The 20247-nt window shown below is 44.0% G+C and overlaps 2 protein-coding genes across 2 annotated transcripts in view; one reads left to right on the top strand and one right to left on the bottom strand.

Annotated features, from left to right (window-relative positions):
• LOC139469389 (lysosomal alpha-mannosidase-like) overlaps positions 1-20247 on the bottom strand; it is an 81573-nt gene that overhangs the window by 41322 nt on the left and 20004 nt on the right. The window contains exons 2-3 of the mRNA XM_071251551.1: positions 4488-4725; positions 1029-1149 (exon numbers count right to left, since the gene is read on the bottom strand). Coding sequence (XP_071107652.1) covers positions 1029-1149; positions 4488-4667 — 301 coding nt within the window. The 5' untranslated portion in view covers positions 4668-4725. The remainder of the gene's footprint in view (positions 1-1028; positions 1150-4487; positions 4726-20247) is intronic.
• LOC139467721 (soluble scavenger receptor cysteine-rich domain-containing protein SSC5D-like) lies at positions 12973-13788 on the top strand. Its single transcript, XM_071249231.1, has one exon. It carries the CDS (start codon positions 12973-12975, stop codon positions 13786-13788), a length of 816 nt encoding a protein of 271 aa, XP_071105332.1.

The raw sequence follows: 20247 nt of genomic DNA, 5'->3' as shown, positions 1-20247 counted from the left end.
TGCAGCGATATCTACAGTGTAGATATCGCTTGATCTCATCCAAGCGATATCTCCCGTGGGAGACAGGTTTGGGTGATAAATGATTTTTATGAACCCCGATATGTTTTCCCTCTTAGGTTATAAATTCTTTTTGTACCTTTCCTTAATGTTGTTAAATGATTAGCAATGCTTCTACATATATGCATATATCTAAATATACATGATATATATGTCAACGCTATGTAATTAGGAATGAATAAACCTAACCTGACTTAACACCTGGTGTCATCACTGATTTTCTGTGGTCCATTCATATAAATGCCGCCACTTTTTTTCTCCTTTTCACCGCCTCCGTGGTCTAGTGGTAGAGCGTCCGCCCGGAGACGGAAGGTCCGGGGTTCGATTCCCGGCCGCGTCATACCAAGAGACGTTAAAAGATGGTACTTGTTGTTTCCCTGTATGGCACTCGGCATTAAGGGGCTAAAACAAGGACTGGTCCGCCCGGAGTCAGTATACTGTGTCTGAGTGGGGTATTCCTGTTAAACTGCGGCATGGTATCTCAGTGAGCTAGCGCTATAAATCGGCATCAGTCCGGACTAGTAAAGCAGCCACACAAACGCACACATACGCATGCACGTCGCTATATAAGTGCAATAATCTTGAACGCGACGTTAAACCCCATTTCACCTCACCACCACTTTTTCTCCTTTTCTGTCCAATGGAATCTGTTTCGGCGGATAATCGAGACTGGTTATTCTCTGGCGTTGACGTTATATATTATATTGACTAACACTTGTTAATGTTACTATTGTCCAAGTGGATACTCCAAAGCAGTATTCTGCCTTTCCATTATAATAAAATTCCTTTAACTATTCGCAACCAACTTGAAAGGATATATAATACACCGGGTAATCGAGCATTTTTCTTATGATGCATGAGACACGTGCCGACCTACTGATGACGTCAATCCAGTGAAATCACTCTCACTTGTCTTTGTTGTTAGCCGAAGCTGTGCTTGTTTTACGTAATGTGTTGACAGATGTACCTACCGGACCCTACGCTCTTCTCCCCCGTGTAGTACTGATCCATTGTCTTCAACCAGCCAACGTCGTCGTGGGAATGTGCGACGATGTGCACGTTGAGCATGTCGTCTCGTACTGGATTACATAGCTGGAAGTAGATAAGCCTCGGGATTAATTTACACTTGAGTATATTACCGAATCACATGTCACCGTGTACTCGTAGGGGTATTAATGGATTAATGGGCGTTATAACACACGTGTTCCTTTGCTCTCTCTCTCTCTCTCTCTCTCTCTCTCTCTCTCTCTCTCTCTCTCTCTCTCTCTCTCTCTCTCTCTCTCTCTCGTGACAGATGTGACGTGTCTCTCACATATGTGACCGATGTGACGTGTCTCTCACACACGAGACAGACGTGGCGTGTCTCTCACACATGTGAACAATGTGACGTGTCTCTCTTACATGTGACCGATGTGACGTGTCTCTCACGCATGTGACCAATGTAAAGTGTCTCTCCCACATCGTAAGTCCACATGTCACATCAGCTCGTTTGTTCTGTAACACTGTGATAACCAATGCAGTTTGTGATCTCATAAAGTGATATAATCGGTTTAACCAACTGTTCTCAGTTCACATAAAGCGTTGAATGCACAAAATACCAGCCCCCGAGAGTAGTGTGTTGAAGACACAATAGCCTGCAGCAGACGCAATAGACTCACTTGACACCCAGACACATGTGTCCATTTAGACGTAATGCGTATATTCAGTCCAACTAAAACAATTTTAGCCATCTCATCAAGATGTCTGGTATATAAGTGAAACCTTATATTCTTAATGGACAGACGACGGCAGAGGGAGACCTTCGGCTATTCGAGACGACCCTTCTCCAGATTACAACGTGACTTGTGTACTTCTTAATTTGCCCTGCTTGTCACGTTAAGTCTATTTTTAAATCGGCGAATAAGCATTGGAACCAGAGAGATCGATAATATGTTTGTTCGTTTGTGTATTGTTTTACGCCGCACTGAGCAATATTCCACCTATATGACGGCAGTCTGTAAATAATCGGGTCTGCGAATCCAGTGATTGAAATCATGAGCATCGATCAACGAAATTGGGATCGATGACATGCATCAACCAAGTCAGCGAGCCCGATCATATTTTCTTACGACAAACATAGTCGCCTTTTACGGCATGCATGGGTTGCTGAAGTCCTATTCTACCCCGGGTCTTCACGGGTCCGATAATATGAAAATATGTAATAGGCATTGAGTGATGTGAGTGAGTTCGATTTAACATTACTTAAACACTGCGTTTGTTTATATCACACCTTTATATGACAAAGATTGGAAAAGGGTCCTTACCATATATTTGAGCCTGACCACCCGATCCCGTTAGTCGACTCTTACAAGCATAGTCGTGTTGGGTTGCTGAAGACCTATTCTACCCCGGATCTTCACGGGTCGCCTACCATATTTCCTAGTTATTTCGTTACGGTGTAGTATCTGGTCATCCTATATAATCCATATAGAAATTCAGGGACAAAGCAGAAATCCACGACTGTAGAGTGAGTGAGTGAGTGAGTATGGTTTTACGCCGCTTTTAGCAATAGTCCAGCAATATCACGGCGGGGGACACCAGAAATGGGCTTCACACATTGTACCCATGTGGGGAATCGAACCCGGGTCCTCGGCGTGACGAGCGAACGCTTTAACCACTAGGCTACCCGACCGCCCCCACGACTGTAGGAAACAGCGAATAAAATGGGTATCGGTTGGCGCCATTGACGACGCCATATGTCCAGATGCTGCCAAAACAGCGATACTGTTGTAATAATAACAATCACTGTAATTTACTACAATGTTAAGGGGGCACGGGTGGCCCAGTCGTCTAAAGCGCCGCGATTCGCTGTGCACAGTTGCATCCCTTGGGCACGCCAGAAACCTACGTTTGTGGGCTCGAATCCCGGTTCGCCCCGATTATGTTTCTAGGTTGTCAGCACCATACACGTGCTCGTGGGTTTCACCGAAGTGGTAAACGTCTGAGACCTACATCACTTCGGGTTTTCCTCTCACATTAAGCTGACACGCCTCGATATAACTGGAATACTGTTAAAAGCGGCGTTAAACCCAACTCACTCACTCACTACTACAATGTTACTATATCTGACAGTAAACAGCAGCACATCACAGGGTCACCTTCGCTCTTACGTGGTGGTCACAGGTCAAACTGTGGTCTGTCTACGCCATGCACATCAGGCAGACAGGTTAGAAAAAACATGTTGCCTACATTTTAACATACAGTCGAAGAAAATACTTTATTTTCATTAGCGTTTACCAATGTTTGATAAGATCTGCGCTGAAGCTTTCCACGAATCGCGTGTGATAGCCACGCGTTATAGCGGGGGAGTGACTGATGCGTTATAAACAGACTGGCTTTTGATTCGCATCGGCTTTAACATTTTGGTGTATCGTGACTCAAGAATTGCCAAGTGAATTATATTGAAAGAACGTTTTCACATAGCTTCGACAAAGTAACGTTGCCTAGATTAAGATAATTAATACTGTCTATAATTTGAACTGGCGCAATGAAGTTATGAATACTAATAGTCATAATTGTAGTGCTGCATTAATGTGACTGGCATATGATTAATAAAGATTAATTATACCAACCCGTAACCGACAGTTACTGGGGAAACCATTTCCTTAATCATCTACAAACGAGAAACAATTATACCATTATCAGCGCTGGAAGTACTGTAGGCGGAAATATCTGCCCATAACGAATGATACGGTTACAGCTTATATTAGCACCATCTTCCAACAAAGAGAGGCGGGGCTGGTGTGGATGTGTTGGTGTTTGGGGGGGGGGGGGGGGGGGGGGGGGTACGATGCCGTGCTGTAGCAGCTAGGTCATACATCATCATCCCTACGGGGAGATGTGTACTTCAGGTGTGTTCTTTGCCAACATTCTTAAAGAGTTGTCTTCATTCAGAAATACATGCCATAGAAAGCAACATTCATTTTGCTGTAGTTTTACAGTGTTTCCAAATTGGTGAAATCGTTACAGTCATGCGACAGACACATATTCCTTACGTTAACAACGTGGAGACTGACAAACGATCGACTAGTTCATCATTATTACCTACGTACAATATGAATAATGATTCCGTAGTTTTCGATCTTAAATTCCCATTCAAGATTTCATTTTAAGTTTATTCCAAACGTTGTAAATTGAACTTTAAAGCCGTGACTACGACGTGCATGATCTTTTGTCAATGAGAAATTGTCAATAGAGAGGCGCAAGTTTGTGGCATTACCCGGAGGCAATCTCTGATGTGTATGCATTGCACATTCCACAATCAAAAGAAGTATCCTAACATAACGTCATTATAAAACCATTAGCGCTCCAGAAACACATTATCCAACGACAGGGCGATCTTCAAACAGTTAAGAAATGTCAACAATATCGATCGATAAGTATATACTTACATCAGGATTGCAAGTTCCCGTGAACTCTTGCTTTGCCGGCAAATCTCGACTTTGGACATGTCTCAGTGGAATATAAGATTTCCTCACAGATGGACTTCTTGCACCCCAATACATGATGACCAATTGCACCGCGACGACCGGCAACGCTACCCACAGACATCGACGTAGATGAAGACGCATATTGCACTCGCCATCGACACCCAGCAAACCAGTTGTTCCTCTTGGCTCTGCACTGAAACTAGGAACAATTGGCTATAAGCTTTAGCTCAACATAGGTAGTCCTTGGTTATGGGGGTTTTGTCAACAGTATAAACACGGCTTTCCCTTCTCAGCATTGACAGCTAACCGCCCTAATGCTGCCCGAGTGCTGGTTATACAGCCCCGTCACATAAAATCTATTGCCCGCTTAATTGGCCTACAGTAAACCGGTTCCGACTACAGCCCACTAGTCAACCAGCAATAATCTTTTCCGCTGCTTGATGCGCTGTGTATTAATCTAGTATAATGATTCGCCAATTCAATACCTGTTAAAAAAATAATTAGCATTCACGATTATAGCAGAACGACATCAAGAGATATCATTCGAATGACAAGCCTGCTCTGTTTGAATAACTATATTTGAATATGGTGATTATTGATGGAGCTACATTCCAATACCTTAATACGCTAAGTTTAGACCAGTAGATTCGAATATCCTGTTTTTTTACTAATTAAAACACGGCTGTAATGTCACTCTATTGTAACTGGTCTATCATTTTTCACGAATGGACACTTTGGTTGTGAATATATACATACCTACATTATCTGGGCTCAGCGTTTCAATTAATATTGATGTCAATTTTATGGATGTCAATTTCTTTGATATAATAAAGAAGTTGACATCCATAAATTCTCATCTTAATGTGCATCACTTTTAAATGCCTTTTAAAGACTTGATTTCAAATAATGCATTACTGTACACTTGGAATTAATGGAACTTTTTCTCACTCAAGTGAATGATTTCAAAGTTATCGCAAACAAATGTGTCGCAAACGGCATATATTGTAAAGATCAGCCAACTACGTTGCTTGATGCAAGTGCAACACCTGCCGAGAAGAAGCTCCACGTGAATGATGCTCCATATCATATGCAGACTGCAAAAAAAAGTTATCGTTATTTTTTCAAATATTTTCACAAAAGTCTAAAAGTACGGATGTATTAAGTTTGAGAAAGTTGGGATGTTTTTAAAGTCAGTGTGACATCGACACTGCGGAGAACCGCCAGTTTCTTGTCTGTTATTCTTAACGCCATACCATCTGAGAACAAGCACGAAGTTCCTGTGTCCCGTGAAGCTATCTATCGTATCGGGTGTTCCTGTGTTCATTGTGTTTATTATTATTCATGAATTCATGATGAAGCAAACTAACAAACTCTCTGGAATCACAACGATTACGTTTTTAAGCAAATACCGGTCTTTGAAGTTTCAGCGGTCTGTATGTTTTATTATATTTTTGCATTTAGAATATTCTAGTTTGCATATATTTCTTTTTCTGAAATTTCGTATCTTTCTGAGTCACGGTTTTAATGATCGGTTACACATAATCCTATGATTCTTATTCGTAAAACGATGAGCTGGTAAGCTGTGAGTTTGCGAGACTGTGCTTCGGGCAAAAGAATTGAATATTTATTTGTATTGGCAGCGTGGCAGTTAGTGCACATGACATCGGAATACAGAGCGAACTGGAAACAAATTCGGCCGTATGAACCGAGGAGAAACTAAACTAAAAGTGACCGAAGCTATGATTATGGAGATAAGATATTCTATGTGGGTTGTCGTGATTAGCAGGGATACATAACGGCACTGTAGATCGCATGCAATGCGAACGAGGGAAATTGACAGTTCTCCTCGCATTGATATTTACAACGTCACTCATATGTCGGTGTTTCGTCTCTGTTTGTTGTATTTACATATTGTAACCGCATCCCTCCTTAACGTGATAGAGGAACTGGCTTGACAATTAGGTCTTCACGTTAAGGATACGAAACAGTTTGACATATCTACTTATTGAGTTAGTGAAATACGGTTTGCTGCAAGATGATGAATGACGATGATTTGTTTCACATATGAAAAATACAATAATACAACATTCCTACACTTCTACAGGTTTCGGGGGGCGGTGGGGTAGCCGAGTGGTTGAAGCGTTCACTCGTCAAGCCGAATACCCAGGTTCTATTCCCGACATGGGTACAATGTGTGAAGCCCATTTCTAGTGTCCCCGCCGTGATATTGCTGGAATATTGCTAAAAGCGGCGTAAAACCAAACTCACTCTCTCTTCAGGTTTCAATCCTTATTTTCAGTTTAGATAGCTCGTTGACATAGTGGTTCAACCTGAGATAGTGAAGTTCAAAGACAAACGATTTTTAAAGTTATTTTTTGAAGATTATTCAGTGAAGCCCCGTTAATCCGGACAGAAATATCGAGGTGTTCGTTCGTAAAGAAGAGTGTCCGGATAGACGGGATCCAGATTACCAAGGTTTCATTCTACAGATGATAAAAGGTTAAAACATGTTGTTTGATAAATAGGCAAAAATATGAACCACCAAAAACAAAGCGCGTTCTTTATTCAAAGGCCCAGACGATATGACACATTGATATTTGTTTGCAAACAGAACAATACCGTCTAGCCTTAGTATACTATTTGTCAATTTCACCTACTCTGAACATGTGTATTTTTTATGCATTCATGACTGCACGTGTTATGCACGCAGCTGTTCGCTGTTTGATCGTTGATGGTTTTGTGTGCTCTATCCCAATTGGGAAGGACAACAGAAAGAAAATAACATTTAGTTTTCTCCGTGGGGAACGCAACAACATGATATTAGTCTGATTGCATCAAATGTCAGTTATGGCGACCACTGCAGTGCGGCAGCCATCGGAACAGAATATTTGGTGCTATGTTGTAACTCGGATAGCAGAAAGTGTCTGTTAAAGTGAGGGGTGTGTGGAGAGGGAGAGGTTGACGATAAGGATGGAAGCAGTATTGTGATAAAAAGACGAATAAAGTAAAGTATTGTATTTGATCAATTGTTGAGTTTTCTGAAAACGTGACCTGAATCTTAGTGGTCATTGTTGATAACAGTGAGTGAGTGAGTATGGTTTTACGCCGTTTTTAGCAATATTCCAGCAATATCACGGCGGGGGACACCAGAAATGGGCTTCACACATTGTACCCATGTCGGGATTCGAACCCGGGTCTTCGGCGTGACGAGCGAATGCTTTAACCACTAGGCTACCCGACCGCCCCCCATCGTTGATAATACGTAGACGAATCATGATTAATTTTACAATATGTCAGCTTTGGCCTGGCTCACCTGGTGGGTATCGCTGTCTGTACTCCACGCCGACTTTGTTTATTTCAATAGCTGTACTGACAAACGCATCAAGTGGTCTAATTCATCATGGAATAGGGTTTTAATTAATGACTTTCTCAACGAAACCAAACTATATGTCGCATCCGATTTCCAACTAAAAAATTGAATACCTTTTTCTCCAGTCATTGATCATGAGATGACAATCTCTCACTTCATCTACAAGTCTGCGACATTAAGAAACATAGTTATACCATTCATCCAATTAAACCAAAGTCGCATCCGACTGTTGGATACGACACGATACGCTATCAATGTATGCACATGCATTTTGTTGACTCAGCAAACCTGGCAACTTATTCCCATTTCCCCTTAAGCTGATTCATCAAGTTGCAGAACAAATACCTTCAATTATCTATCGAATCCGAGAGTCGCATCCAGTCGCATTCAGACAGTGGTGTATCCGAGCACTGTGACAACTGTTTGGTGAATCACGTGTCTATATCCTGTTGTATCTGATTATTTCCGCTGCCAAGCCATCCCGGGCATTACAAGGAAGAGGGCCCGCTGTCTCTCTGGTATCAAATCATATCAACTTTCATAATTAGACTAAACCATTGTCACATAATTGTGATGAAACATTATGATTATTACACATCGATCGATGCATATTTCATTAGATGAGTGATTTGAAATGCAAGAGGCGTCTAGTTTCCCAATTAGATATCATACCAGCATTGATTTTCTTCTAATGACATAATGCAAAATGAAGTACGAGGGCGTGATAGCGTTTCTACATGCTGAATTTCATGTCACAAATGAGTACTGATGTACACTCCTGACAACATATGTTAAAAAGCGATAAAATATAATTATATATGTAATTACAACATACTTTAGACCCGTGAAGATCCGGGGTAGAATAGGTCTTCAGCAACCCATTCTTGCCATAAAAGGCGACTCTGCTTTTCGTAAGAGGCGACTAACGGGATCGGGTGGTCAGGCTCGCTGACTTGCATTGGTTAATTCATTTACATCGTATCCCAATTGCGTGGATCGATGCTCATGATACCTGGATTGTCTGGTCCAGACTCGATTGTTTACAGACCGTCGTCATATAGCTGGAATATTGCTGAGTACGGCGTTAAACAAACAAACAACATAATATACAACTAGTTGTTTCAAAGATAACCAAAACTGTTTCGATGACAGCGTTAGAAATTGGCACTAGTCCTGTTGTCCTAACCAAACTGCCCAAAAGTAAAGGTATCCTAAGGACTAGTAGAAATTGGCCCATTTTAAGGGTTTTGCTATATGTTATCATTATAAGGACTAGTGGACAAAAGCTGTTAGTTTCTAACCCTGGATGATGCATCTAAAAATATTTGATAACTTTTTAAAATTATGACGGGAAGAACAGAGGCCTAGGCCTCATATTAGGGTCGTGACAATAAACATTTCTCAAATGTGAACTTTGCTTCGGATTTACAGTCTGCGCTTAGCAGATGCATCAAGTCGATACCCCAAGGCTCAGTTTTCCCTCCTCCCTCTTGGCACTAATGGGAAGTATTGAAGACGAGACTTGCGAAACACACGAGCGTACTTCTCCCACCACCAAACCCCCATCTCGACCCCGGGGGAGCCTAATGGTTCACGTGCTGGCTTGTCACGCACTCTGTCTTTGTTCAATGCCAAATGAACGATGCCAAACTGTATGTTCCCCGCCGTGGTGCTAAGGCTCCAGCGCTTTTACAAAAAGAATAATTACAGCGGAACTCACAGCTTCCTGACGTGTTTCGTGTGAACAAAATGCTTAATCTGTGATCTTGTTTCTGGAGACACGTAATCACGCTCGATTCGAAAGGACGCAGTTCCGCCCTGATCAAAGCGGTTCCGTTCTGTTATACATTGGCTGACTCGTTTGATTTTGCAACTGATGATGTCATAGAGAACAACAGAGTATAGCGACGTTGACATATAGACGAGTCATATGCGACCTTCACATATTGTGAGACACGTACGTTTCACCAATTGGTGAGATGACAGCGTACAGTGACCTTGAAATATAATGAGAGATGGCAGTGTGTGGCGACCTTGACATATAGATTAGACACGTGCGTTTCACCAGTGGGTGAGATGGCAGTGTATAGCGACCTTGACATATAGATGAGAGATGGCAGTGTATGGCGACCTTGACATATAGATGAGAGATGGCAGTGTATGGCGACCTTGACGTATAGATGAGAGATGCCAGTGAATAGCGCGACCTTGACGTATAGATGAGAGATGGCAGTGTATGTCGACCTTGACAAATAGATGAGAGATGCCAGTGAATAGCGACCTTGACGTATAGATGAGAGATGGCAGTGTATGGCGACCTTGACATATAGATGAGAGATGGCAGTGTATGGTGACCTTGACGTATAGATGAGAGATGCCAGTGAATAGCGCGACCTTGACATATAGATGAGAGATGGCAGTGTATGTCGACCTTGACAAATAGATGAGAGATGCCAGTGAATAGCGACCTTGACGTATAGATGAGAGATGGCAGTGTATGGCGACCTTGACATATAGATGAGAGATGGCAGTGTATGTCGACCTTGACATATAGATGAGAGATGCCAGTGAATAGCGACCTTGACGTATAGATGAGAGATGCCAGTGAATAGCGACCTTGACGTATAGATGAGAGATGCCAGTGAACAGTGACCTTGACATATAGATGAGAGATGCCAGTGAATAACGACCTTGACATATAGATGAGAGATGGCAGTGAATAGCGACCTTGACATATAGATGAGAGATGGCAGTGAATAGCGACCTTGACATATAGATGAAATATGCCAGTGTATAGCGACCTTGACGTATAGATGAGAGATGCCAGTGAATAGCGCGACCTTGACATATAGATGAGAGATGGCAGTGTATAGCGACCTTGACGTATAGATGAGAGATGGCAGTGTATAGCGACCTTGACGTATAGATGAGAGATGCCAGTGTATAGCGACCTTGACATATAGATGAGAGATGCCAGTGAATAGCGACCTTGACATATAGATGAGAGATGGCAGTGTATAGCGACCTTGACGTATAGATGAGAGATGGCAGTGTATAGCGACCTTGACGTATAGATGAGAGATGCCAGTGAATAACGACCTTGACATATAGATGAGAGATGGCAGTGTATAGCGACCTTGACGTATAGATGAGAGATGCCAGTGTATGGTGACCTTGACGTATAGATGAGAGATGCCAGTGTATAGCGACCTTGACATATAGATGAGAGATGCCAGTGAATAGCGACCTTGACATATAGATGAAAGATGCCAGTGTATAGCGACCTTGACATATAGATAATAAAGGCATATGTACCCTTCACCAGTTAGTGTGCACCAGTAGTATTCACTTTTGCCAAATGGAACACGTGACTTAGCGCTGTTGCCACTGAAATATTACGTATTTTCTAAAAGTAAAAAACGCGGGATTTCGACATTATACATGATGCACGTCCATGATTTGTAAAATTACGCCTCCATTGTCCGAAATCGTGAGACTGCGACAGTGTCCTCTACAGTTTTCCGTACACAACGGGAGATTTACATGCAAAATGATCCCAAATTAGCCAAATAAATGGTCGTGACACGAAATACCATTTCTCGGCTAGAATATCAGAATGATTAACAACTGTGGGACTAATTGATCAGTCATGTTTCTCTCCGTGATGTCTGAATTATACATCAACTGGTTGGAGAGAAAAAGTATGAGGGGAGGGGTCGAGGGGTGGGGGGGGGGGGGTGGGGGGGGGGGGTCACTGTTGACTGTAGTATTTGTAGACATAAGCAAGATCGAATACGTTCTTGCACATCAAAATCATGACACACACAAAGAAAACTTCATTTTCATTTCATGACTATGCAATTGATGTGTTTGTCACTGTTTCCTCTGTGAATGTGTAGACAGCGACTAATGGCTGTTCATACAACTTACATAAAGTGGAAGTGTGCGTGCGTGCGTGCGTGCGTGCGTGCGTGCATGCGATCGTGTGTGTGATGGGAAGGGTGTGTGTGTCGCCAGTAACACTGTCTTAAACCCAGTTGGACGCGAATCAAATAATAACAATGCATGGGTGACATTATCAGCATCAAATCATTTGCAACCTTCAACTTCAAATATACTGAATACATTAAGTAGATATGCATAAAATCATCGAACAAACTATTGTGAATTGAACAAAACTGACCTACGAAAGCATAGGTGGTGATTGATTCAAAGTTACCGGTGCTTGTGAATTTTCACAACATTCCTGTCCAGGGCATGCACACGGCCTGGCCTAACCCGGGGTAGCCAGCTAACTCCAAGACGGGTTTAAGTGGATCACGCTATCCCACAGAATTCATTGACGATTGTCACTTCCAAAGCTTCACACAAGCTATTGTTTCTGCCCCAAAAGCCCACTTTCTTTCGCCTCCTTTCACAACAAGACATTTCTCATCCAAGTGACTCTAATCATCTGGACATTGGCAAGTCATTATGTAGAAGCGGCAGCGGTTCACAGCCATCGAGTCGAAAATAATTTTGTAGCGATGACATAATCTGCCAGGCTTGTTGCTTGAGGCTGAGAACTGTACCATTCCGGCCTTGTTCTGTCGGGGTGTGTTTCTTCTGCTTCAATAGTTGAATGTAGTTGTATTATCATCACCATTAAAAGCATCCTGGGGCAATATTAACATAACAGGCTTACTATTTCTTGACCTGTTGTGTATTGTGTGAACTACTTTCTTGTGTTGTATTGCGAAGAAGGAAATATTTAATGATGAAAAAATGATGTGGAATACGATTTGGTGACAATAAATAAAACAGGCTTGGTATCATGTCATATCCTAGTGGGGGCGGTCGGGTAGCCTAGTGGTTAAAGCGTTCGCTCGTCACGCCGAAGACCCGGGTTCGATTCCCGACATGGGTACAATGTGTGAAGTCCATTTCTGGTGTCCCCCGCCGTGATATTGCTGGAATATTGCTAAAAGCGGCGTAAAACCATACTCACTCACTCACTCACTCATATCCTAGTGAACAAATACAGGTTTATGACATCCTCTGCATGTAAGCCGTGGGGTAAGCCAGTATATTATACTCATGCCCTTCACTGTCAACCCTGACCGTCAACCGCCACCGTCAACCCTCACTGTCAACCAGCACTGTCAAACGACACCGTCAACCCTCACTGTCAACCCTCACTGTCAACCATCACTGTCAACACATACTGTCAACCCTCACTGTCAACCAGCCCTGTCAACCCCCACTGTCAGCCACCACTGTCAGCCACCACTCTCAACCAGCACTGTCAACCCTCACTGTCCACCAGCACCGTCAACCCTCACTGTCAACCCTCACCGTCAACCAGCACCGTCAACCCCCACTGTCAACCCCCACTGTCAACCCTCACTGTCCACCAGCACCGTCAACCCTCACTGTCAACCCTCACCGTCAACCCTCACTGTCAACCAGCACCGTCAACCCTCAGTGTCAACCAGCACCGTCAACCCTCACTGTCAAACAGCACCGTCAACCCTCACTGTCAAACAGCACCGTCAACCCTCACTGTCCACCAGCACCGTCAACACTCACTGTCATCCAGCGCCGTCAACCCTCACTGCCAAACAGCACCGTCAACCCTCACTGCCAAACAGCACCGTCAACCCTCACTGTCCACCAGCACTGTCAACCCTCACTGTCAACCAGCACCGTCAACCCTCACTCTCAATCAGCACTGTCAACCCTCACTCTCAATCAGCACTGTCAACCCCCACCGTCAACCAGCACCGTCAACCCCCACCGTCAACCAGCACCGTCAATCCCACCGACAACCCTCACTGTCCACCACCACTGTCAACCCCCACTGTCAACCCTCACTGTCAACCAGCACTCTCAGCCCTTACGAACAACTCGTGAAGATCCTAGTTAGAATCGTCACCAACCTATGCTTGTCCCAAGGCGACTAACGAGATCGGATGGTCAGGTCCGCTGTCTTGGTTGATGCGTGTCATCGTATCAAAATTGCGTGGATCGATGCTCATGATGTCAATCACTGTTTTTTCTGGTTCAGGTGCGATTATTTACGGACCGCCGGGTTATAACTGAATAGCAGCGTTAAACAACAACAAACAGATACTGTTATGACAGTATGAATAATACACATATATTTCGGTGATTACAGCTTTACGCAATTCGGAATTCATAAGCTGCTTGAGATAGGAGGAGTGCCCACACCGGTCACAAAATTTGACAATTTGGTTTTAATCGGTCGAATCTGGGATTTGTACCCACGACAAGCAAACCTGTAGATAAAACACCATTATCAACGCCCCGACACAGAATGGTCTCAACGCACTGCAAGTGCTGTTATGTGGGCCACGTGCTGACGATGTGAATAATGCAGGCAGTGCAACAACGCTTGACGACACGGAGTCGGGAGACGTGTTCAGCCAGTCGCCTACAGCGTCTACTCGGTCAGCTCACAGTTGTACTCTTTATGATGCAAGCATACGAATACATTGAACTTCAAATACATGCCCTCTGAAGTACAGATATATCTCTCATGTGCAACTTGTATGCCAGTTCCTAGTTCCTAGCTGTTTTCTATGAGGTGAAGCGAAATGGGGTTTAACGTCGCGTCCATGATTATTGCACTTTTAAAGGGACGTGCATGCACGTGTGTGTGTATGTGTGTTTGCGTGCGTGCGTGCGTGCGTGCGTGCGTGCGTGCGTGCGTGCGTGCGTGTGTGTGTGTGTGTGTGTGTGTGTGTGTGTGTGTCTGCTTGTACTAGTCCGGACTAATGCCGATTTGTAGTGCTAGCCCACTGAGATACCATGCCGCAATTTAAGAGGAATACCGTGCTGCCAGACAGGGTAACATCAAGTACCATGTTTTAACGTCTTTTGGTGTGACTATTCTTCTTAGTTGGCAAAAAGGGTGTAATTGAAATAAGTGAATCAGAGGCGAAACAAACGGTTGATATCATGAACAAAATGTGTGGTGTGTGTGTGGAGGGGGGAGAGATCACAGAGCCTGACCACACGATTCCGATCCCAGTCGCCTCTGACAAGATGACACATTTGTAACTGCGGACCGTCTGTCACGGAGTATCCTTCGGGTGAATACATTTGTGAGTGTGAGTGAGTTTGAATTTACGCCGCTTTTAGCAATATTCCAGCAATATCACGGCGGGGGACACCAGAAATGGGCCTCACACATTGTACATGTACCCATGTCGGGAATCGAACCCGGGTCTTCGGCGTGACGAGCGAACGCTTTAACCACTAGGCTATCCGACCGCCCGAATACATTTGTAATCACCTATAAAGGCTATATATGAATGACTGCTGTTTTATGCCACATCGGTCGATATGCAGCTCCATCACAGTATGCAAATACAGTAAACTACGGTTATAACGAACTCAAAGGGACTACTATTTTTAGTTCGTTATAACCGTAGTTCGTTATAAGCATATATACAGCATAACTACAGCAAATAGTCGGGACTAAAAAGTAAGCTCGTTATATCCGTCAGATCGTTATAAGCATGTTCGTTATAACCGTCGTTTACTGTACTTGTTTACAAGCCATTACTTGTTGACAGCATGAACAACGACCAACACCCAGGCCCCGTATAATGATCATGATTCATATTTTGGTTGACCTTCAACAGAACATGAGCTACCGGCGAGGTTTTCCTACACGAAATTCTTCAGAGCACCAAAAGAAGAAATCTTTCAACATCCGTGTTTTTATGATCACATAAATAACTCCTTCACGAAGATCATATGTTTTCGTTAGTCATCCTCGCTCAATGGCATCATTGTCATGGGTGTGCTTAATGTGACCCTGAAAATCTAGAAAACCCTTCTGAAAATTCCCAATTTTCTTTGTGTATCTACATCAGTGGTCGTAACATCAGTAACCAGCCTCGAACGACGCGCAACCTCTCGGCGGCGAACTCCACCACACAAACGACATCAGTCTGCAAACGACTCATGCGGAGTATGCCTTTTCTTCCCACCACGATAGATTTAACCAGTCATTGAAAGAGCCTGAATATACCACGAAAGATGAAGTGATCATCAATAAGTCCGCTGTGGAGCTTTTGGACGTCAATTTATGTGTAGCTTAAACTTCAATCAATTGGCTGTTGAAAGTGCATTTTTTCTGACGTAAACGTCTCAATGACAACCCTCTTATTCGCGTTCTACAATTAAAGATATACGTCTGATGAGAAAATGTCCGTCAGAGATATCCTTCATCATACTACATGAGAGTGAAGGAATCAATAACTAATCAAACATGACGTGTACACGGGCTATGCTATGTAGATACGGACAGTATATTGAACCAAACACGACAGAACTCGAAAATGATACCCTTGACCCCCATTTTGGCCATGACCTTATTTCTTTAATTCTCTCCACATCTTGATCCGTAAACGTTTGAATGATGTTTAATGCGTTTTCGCCGAAATATCAGCGCAATTCCTAGTGCAGAGTTGCGTCCCTTAGGAGTGCCAGAAACTTAAGATCCCGGTTCAATTTGATTATATTTCTCGGTATGTCCACATCATTTCCGTGCTCTTGGCTTTAAACGTTTAAGACCTGCTTCACCTCTTGTTATCATCGCGCATCTGGCTGTGATAATGAAATACTGTTCAAAGAGGCGTGAAACTCACTCACTGACATTATTTTTGAACCAGGGGACTATATAACTGTTTGTACACCAGTTGTGAAGGCCCTTCTAATATGCAGCGGGGGCACGGATGGCCCAGTCGTCTAAGGCGCCGCGAGTTGCGTCCCTTGGCACGCCAGAAACCTATGGTTGTGGGTTCGAATCCCGGTTCGCCCCGATTATGTTTCTAGGTTTGTCAGCACCATACCCGTGCTCGTGGGTTTTACAGAAGTGGTAAACGTCTGAGACCCCTCCCAGATTAAGCTTATACGCCGTGATATAACTGGAATAATGTTAAAAGCTGCGTTAAACCCAACTCAATCCCTCACTCTAATATGCAGCACACTCTTGATTTAAATTACTTGAAGGAGATCCCGAAACGTAATATTCAACAACAGATCATCCACCCAACAAACACTGACAAAATGTTCAGAATGCATCGTCGCTTTGTTGTTGAAGTTAGCTCTGGAAGTTAAATATTAACTCACACACTCCCCTTTACCGCAATGCCCGTGATAGGATAAAAAGGGAAGCGTTTGAGCAACACAGAGAAAATAGTCTGTCAGAAACGTTGAATTGCCATACAATATAGCTCAAGTTTAAGCGATGCATCCTTTCACGGACGAGATGATGAACATAAACGTTGGTTTTGCTGGGCATACATCTTCGTTCTTTGAGTCGAGGTAGGCCGCGGAAACAGCCTGTCATGCCAGGAGACATCGGCGAAGTAAGAAACTCATCATCGGAGCTGAATATGAATGCTAAATCAGCGGTGTTTGCACGCGTACCGCCTTCACGCTACTTAGCCAGTCAGACGCCGTCTGTCAATACAGCTACAAAAAACTCAGCTGCGTCCAAACTGCCATAAAACTCGCATTTCACACAATCTTGAAATCCAGGGTTCTATTTAACCATTTTCACACATACCCTGGGATTCTATTGTCCCAAACAATTGCTTACAATACAATGAGATATCTTGGAAATAAATGTTTCCGCGTTTCTTGTCCTCCTTGTCTTGAACTGTTATTACGGCTGTTTGTGGGTGCGTATTTGTCATCCAAACGTTTTTTTGCAACGTGCACGTGTGTTCTTTACACACTAAAATGTTGCGGGAAAAAAGGAGTGTGTGAATTGAGTTTTCCGCCAAATTATTTCAGCCATAACACGGTGGGACGCACCAAAAGTGAACCTACAACGTATACCCATTTCCGGAATCGACCCAGGGTCTTTGGCGGGTCAAAACCAACGGTTTAACAACTAGGCTACCCCGGCGCGCTTTTATTGTTAAGAGAATGATTGGCGCCCGTTTTGCCAAAGAGATTGGAGAGTTTCCATAGCAACAGCAGCAGATCCCGAGGGTATGTGTCGAACAACGTAATAGATTTTCCGAGTTCTGACGATGGATTTAAAATTTAAATGGTATTTAAAATGGCGCATCTATGACAGGTTGTTCACTGGATTTTACTTCATATTCTTAATGTGTTATGAGTTATGAGTGAGTGAGTGAGTGAGTAAATACGGTTATTACGCCGCTTTTAGCAATATTCCAGCACAATCACGGCGGGGGACACTAGAATGGGTTTCACATATTGTACCCGTGTCGGGAATCGAACCCGGGTCTTCGGCGTGACGAGCGAACGCTTTAACCACTAGGCTACCCGACCGCCCCTCCGTCAGTTATGATAAATGGTCCGTGTCATAGTATGGTTATGTTCAGGTGATGTTCCATACATTGTAACGTAGGGTCCAGTCACCACTAAATAAGTAAATACGAATTCTGAAGCTCTGATACACATTGGTATGCTGGAAACCCTAAGCTCTGTTACATATTAGTATGCTGGAAACCCGGAAGCTCTGTTACACATTGGTATGCCGGAAATCCTAAGCTCTGATACACATTGGTATGCTGGAAATCCGGAAGCTCTGATACACATGGCATGCTGGAAATCCGGAAGCTCTGCGACACATTGGTATGCCGGAAATCCTAAGCTCTGATACACATTGGTATGCTGGAAATCCGGAAACTCTGATACACATTGGTGTGCCGGAAATCCGGAAGCTCTGATACACATTGGTATGCTGGAAATCCGGAAGCTCTGATACACATGGCATGCTGGAAATCCGGAAGCTCTGCGACACACTGGTATGCTGGAAACCCGGAAGCTCTGATACACATGGTATGCTGGAAATCCGGAAGCTCTGCGACACACTGGTATGCTGGAAACCCGGAAGCTCTGAAACACATTGGTATGCTGGAAATCCGGAAGCTCTGCGACACACGGGTATGCTGGGATCCCGGAAGCTCTGCGACACACTGGTATGCTGGAAATCCGGAAGCTCTGCGACACCCTGGTATGCTGGAAACCCGGAAGCTCTGATACACATGGTATGCTGGAAACCCGGAAGCTCTGCGACACACTGGTATGCTGGTAATCCGGATGGTACCACTGGATTATCCGTAATAACGAACCATCATACGGCGATTCCTTTAATTCCTGTATACAAGTAGACGTTTCCAACAGTAATGACTTGGAGGCAGGGTTTCATGTTTTGAAGCGACTCGTGCTCAGTGGGTTTCACTGTAACATGTGCTAACGCCGGTTTTATGTTTCCCAGGGAAGCTATAATTGGTACAATTATCGAACAGGATGCACACAAGAGAAGCAAACATCATCCATTCATCACGACAACGCACGTACTATAAATATTACCAATTTCAACAACAGATATCGACTTTAGTTGTGGTATTGGGTTCGTTTATTCATCAATAGTTCCCCCACCTGGAAACTTTGATACTGCACGCTATGACTGTAATATCTGTATCATACATGAACCCAGTCATGGCGTTCACTCTCGCAGTCATTGATTAGTTACCGCTGATGGACAGCTGGCCATGCGTGTCCGTCACAAGTACCCTGTGTACGTGTGAAGCAGTGTGTACATTTATCTGTACCCGGGTGCAGGCGTGTCCGTCACAAGTACCCTGTGTACGTGTGAAGCAGTGTGTACCTTTATCTGTACTCGGGTGCAGGCGTGTCCGTCATAAGTACCCTGTGTACGTGTGAAGCAGTGTGTACGTTTATCTGTACCCAGGTGCAGGCGTGTCCGTCATAAGTACCCCGTGTACGTGTGAAGCAGTGTGTACGTTTATCTGTACCCAGGTGCAGGCGTGTCCGTCATAAGTACCCCGTGGACGTGTGAAGCAGTGTGTACGTTTATCTGTACTCGGGTGCAGGCGTGTCCGTCATAAGTACCCTGTGTACGTGTGAAGCAGTGTGTACCTTTATCTGTACCCGGGTGCAGGCGTGTCCGTCACAAGTACCCTGTGTACGTGTGAAGCAGTGTGTACGTTTATCTGTACCCGGGTGCAGGCGTGTCCGTCACAAGTACCCTGTGTACGTGTGAAGCAGTGTGTACCTTTATCTGTACCCGGGTGCAGGCGTGTCCGTCATAAGTACCCTGTGTACGTGTGAAGCAGTGTGTACGTTTATCTGTACCCGGGTGCAGGCGTGTCCGTCATAAGTACCCCGTGGTCGTGTGAAGCAGTGTGTACGTTTATCTGTACCCAGGTGCAGGCGTGTCCGTCATAAGTACCCCGTGTACGTGTGAAGCAGTGTGTACGTTTATCTGTACCCAGGTGCAGGCGTGTCCGTCATAAGTACCCCGTGGACGTGTGAAGCAGTGTGTACGTTTAT

The sequence above is a fragment of the Haliotis cracherodii genome, unplaced genomic scaffold (assembly GCF_022045235.1).
Source record: "Haliotis cracherodii isolate W230 unplaced genomic scaffold, xgHalCrac1.p SCAF_2, whole genome shotgun sequence".
Classification (NCBI taxonomy): Eukaryota; Metazoa; Mollusca; class Gastropoda; order Lepetellida; family Haliotidae; genus Haliotis; species Haliotis cracherodii.
This window is presented reverse-complemented; position numbering and strand designations above follow the sequence as displayed.

Coding starts and splice junctions, on each gene's coding strand:
- LOC139467721 (XM_071249231.1), top strand. CDS start 12,973: ATGCCCTTCACTGTCAACCCTGACCGTCAACCGCCACCGTCAACCCTC.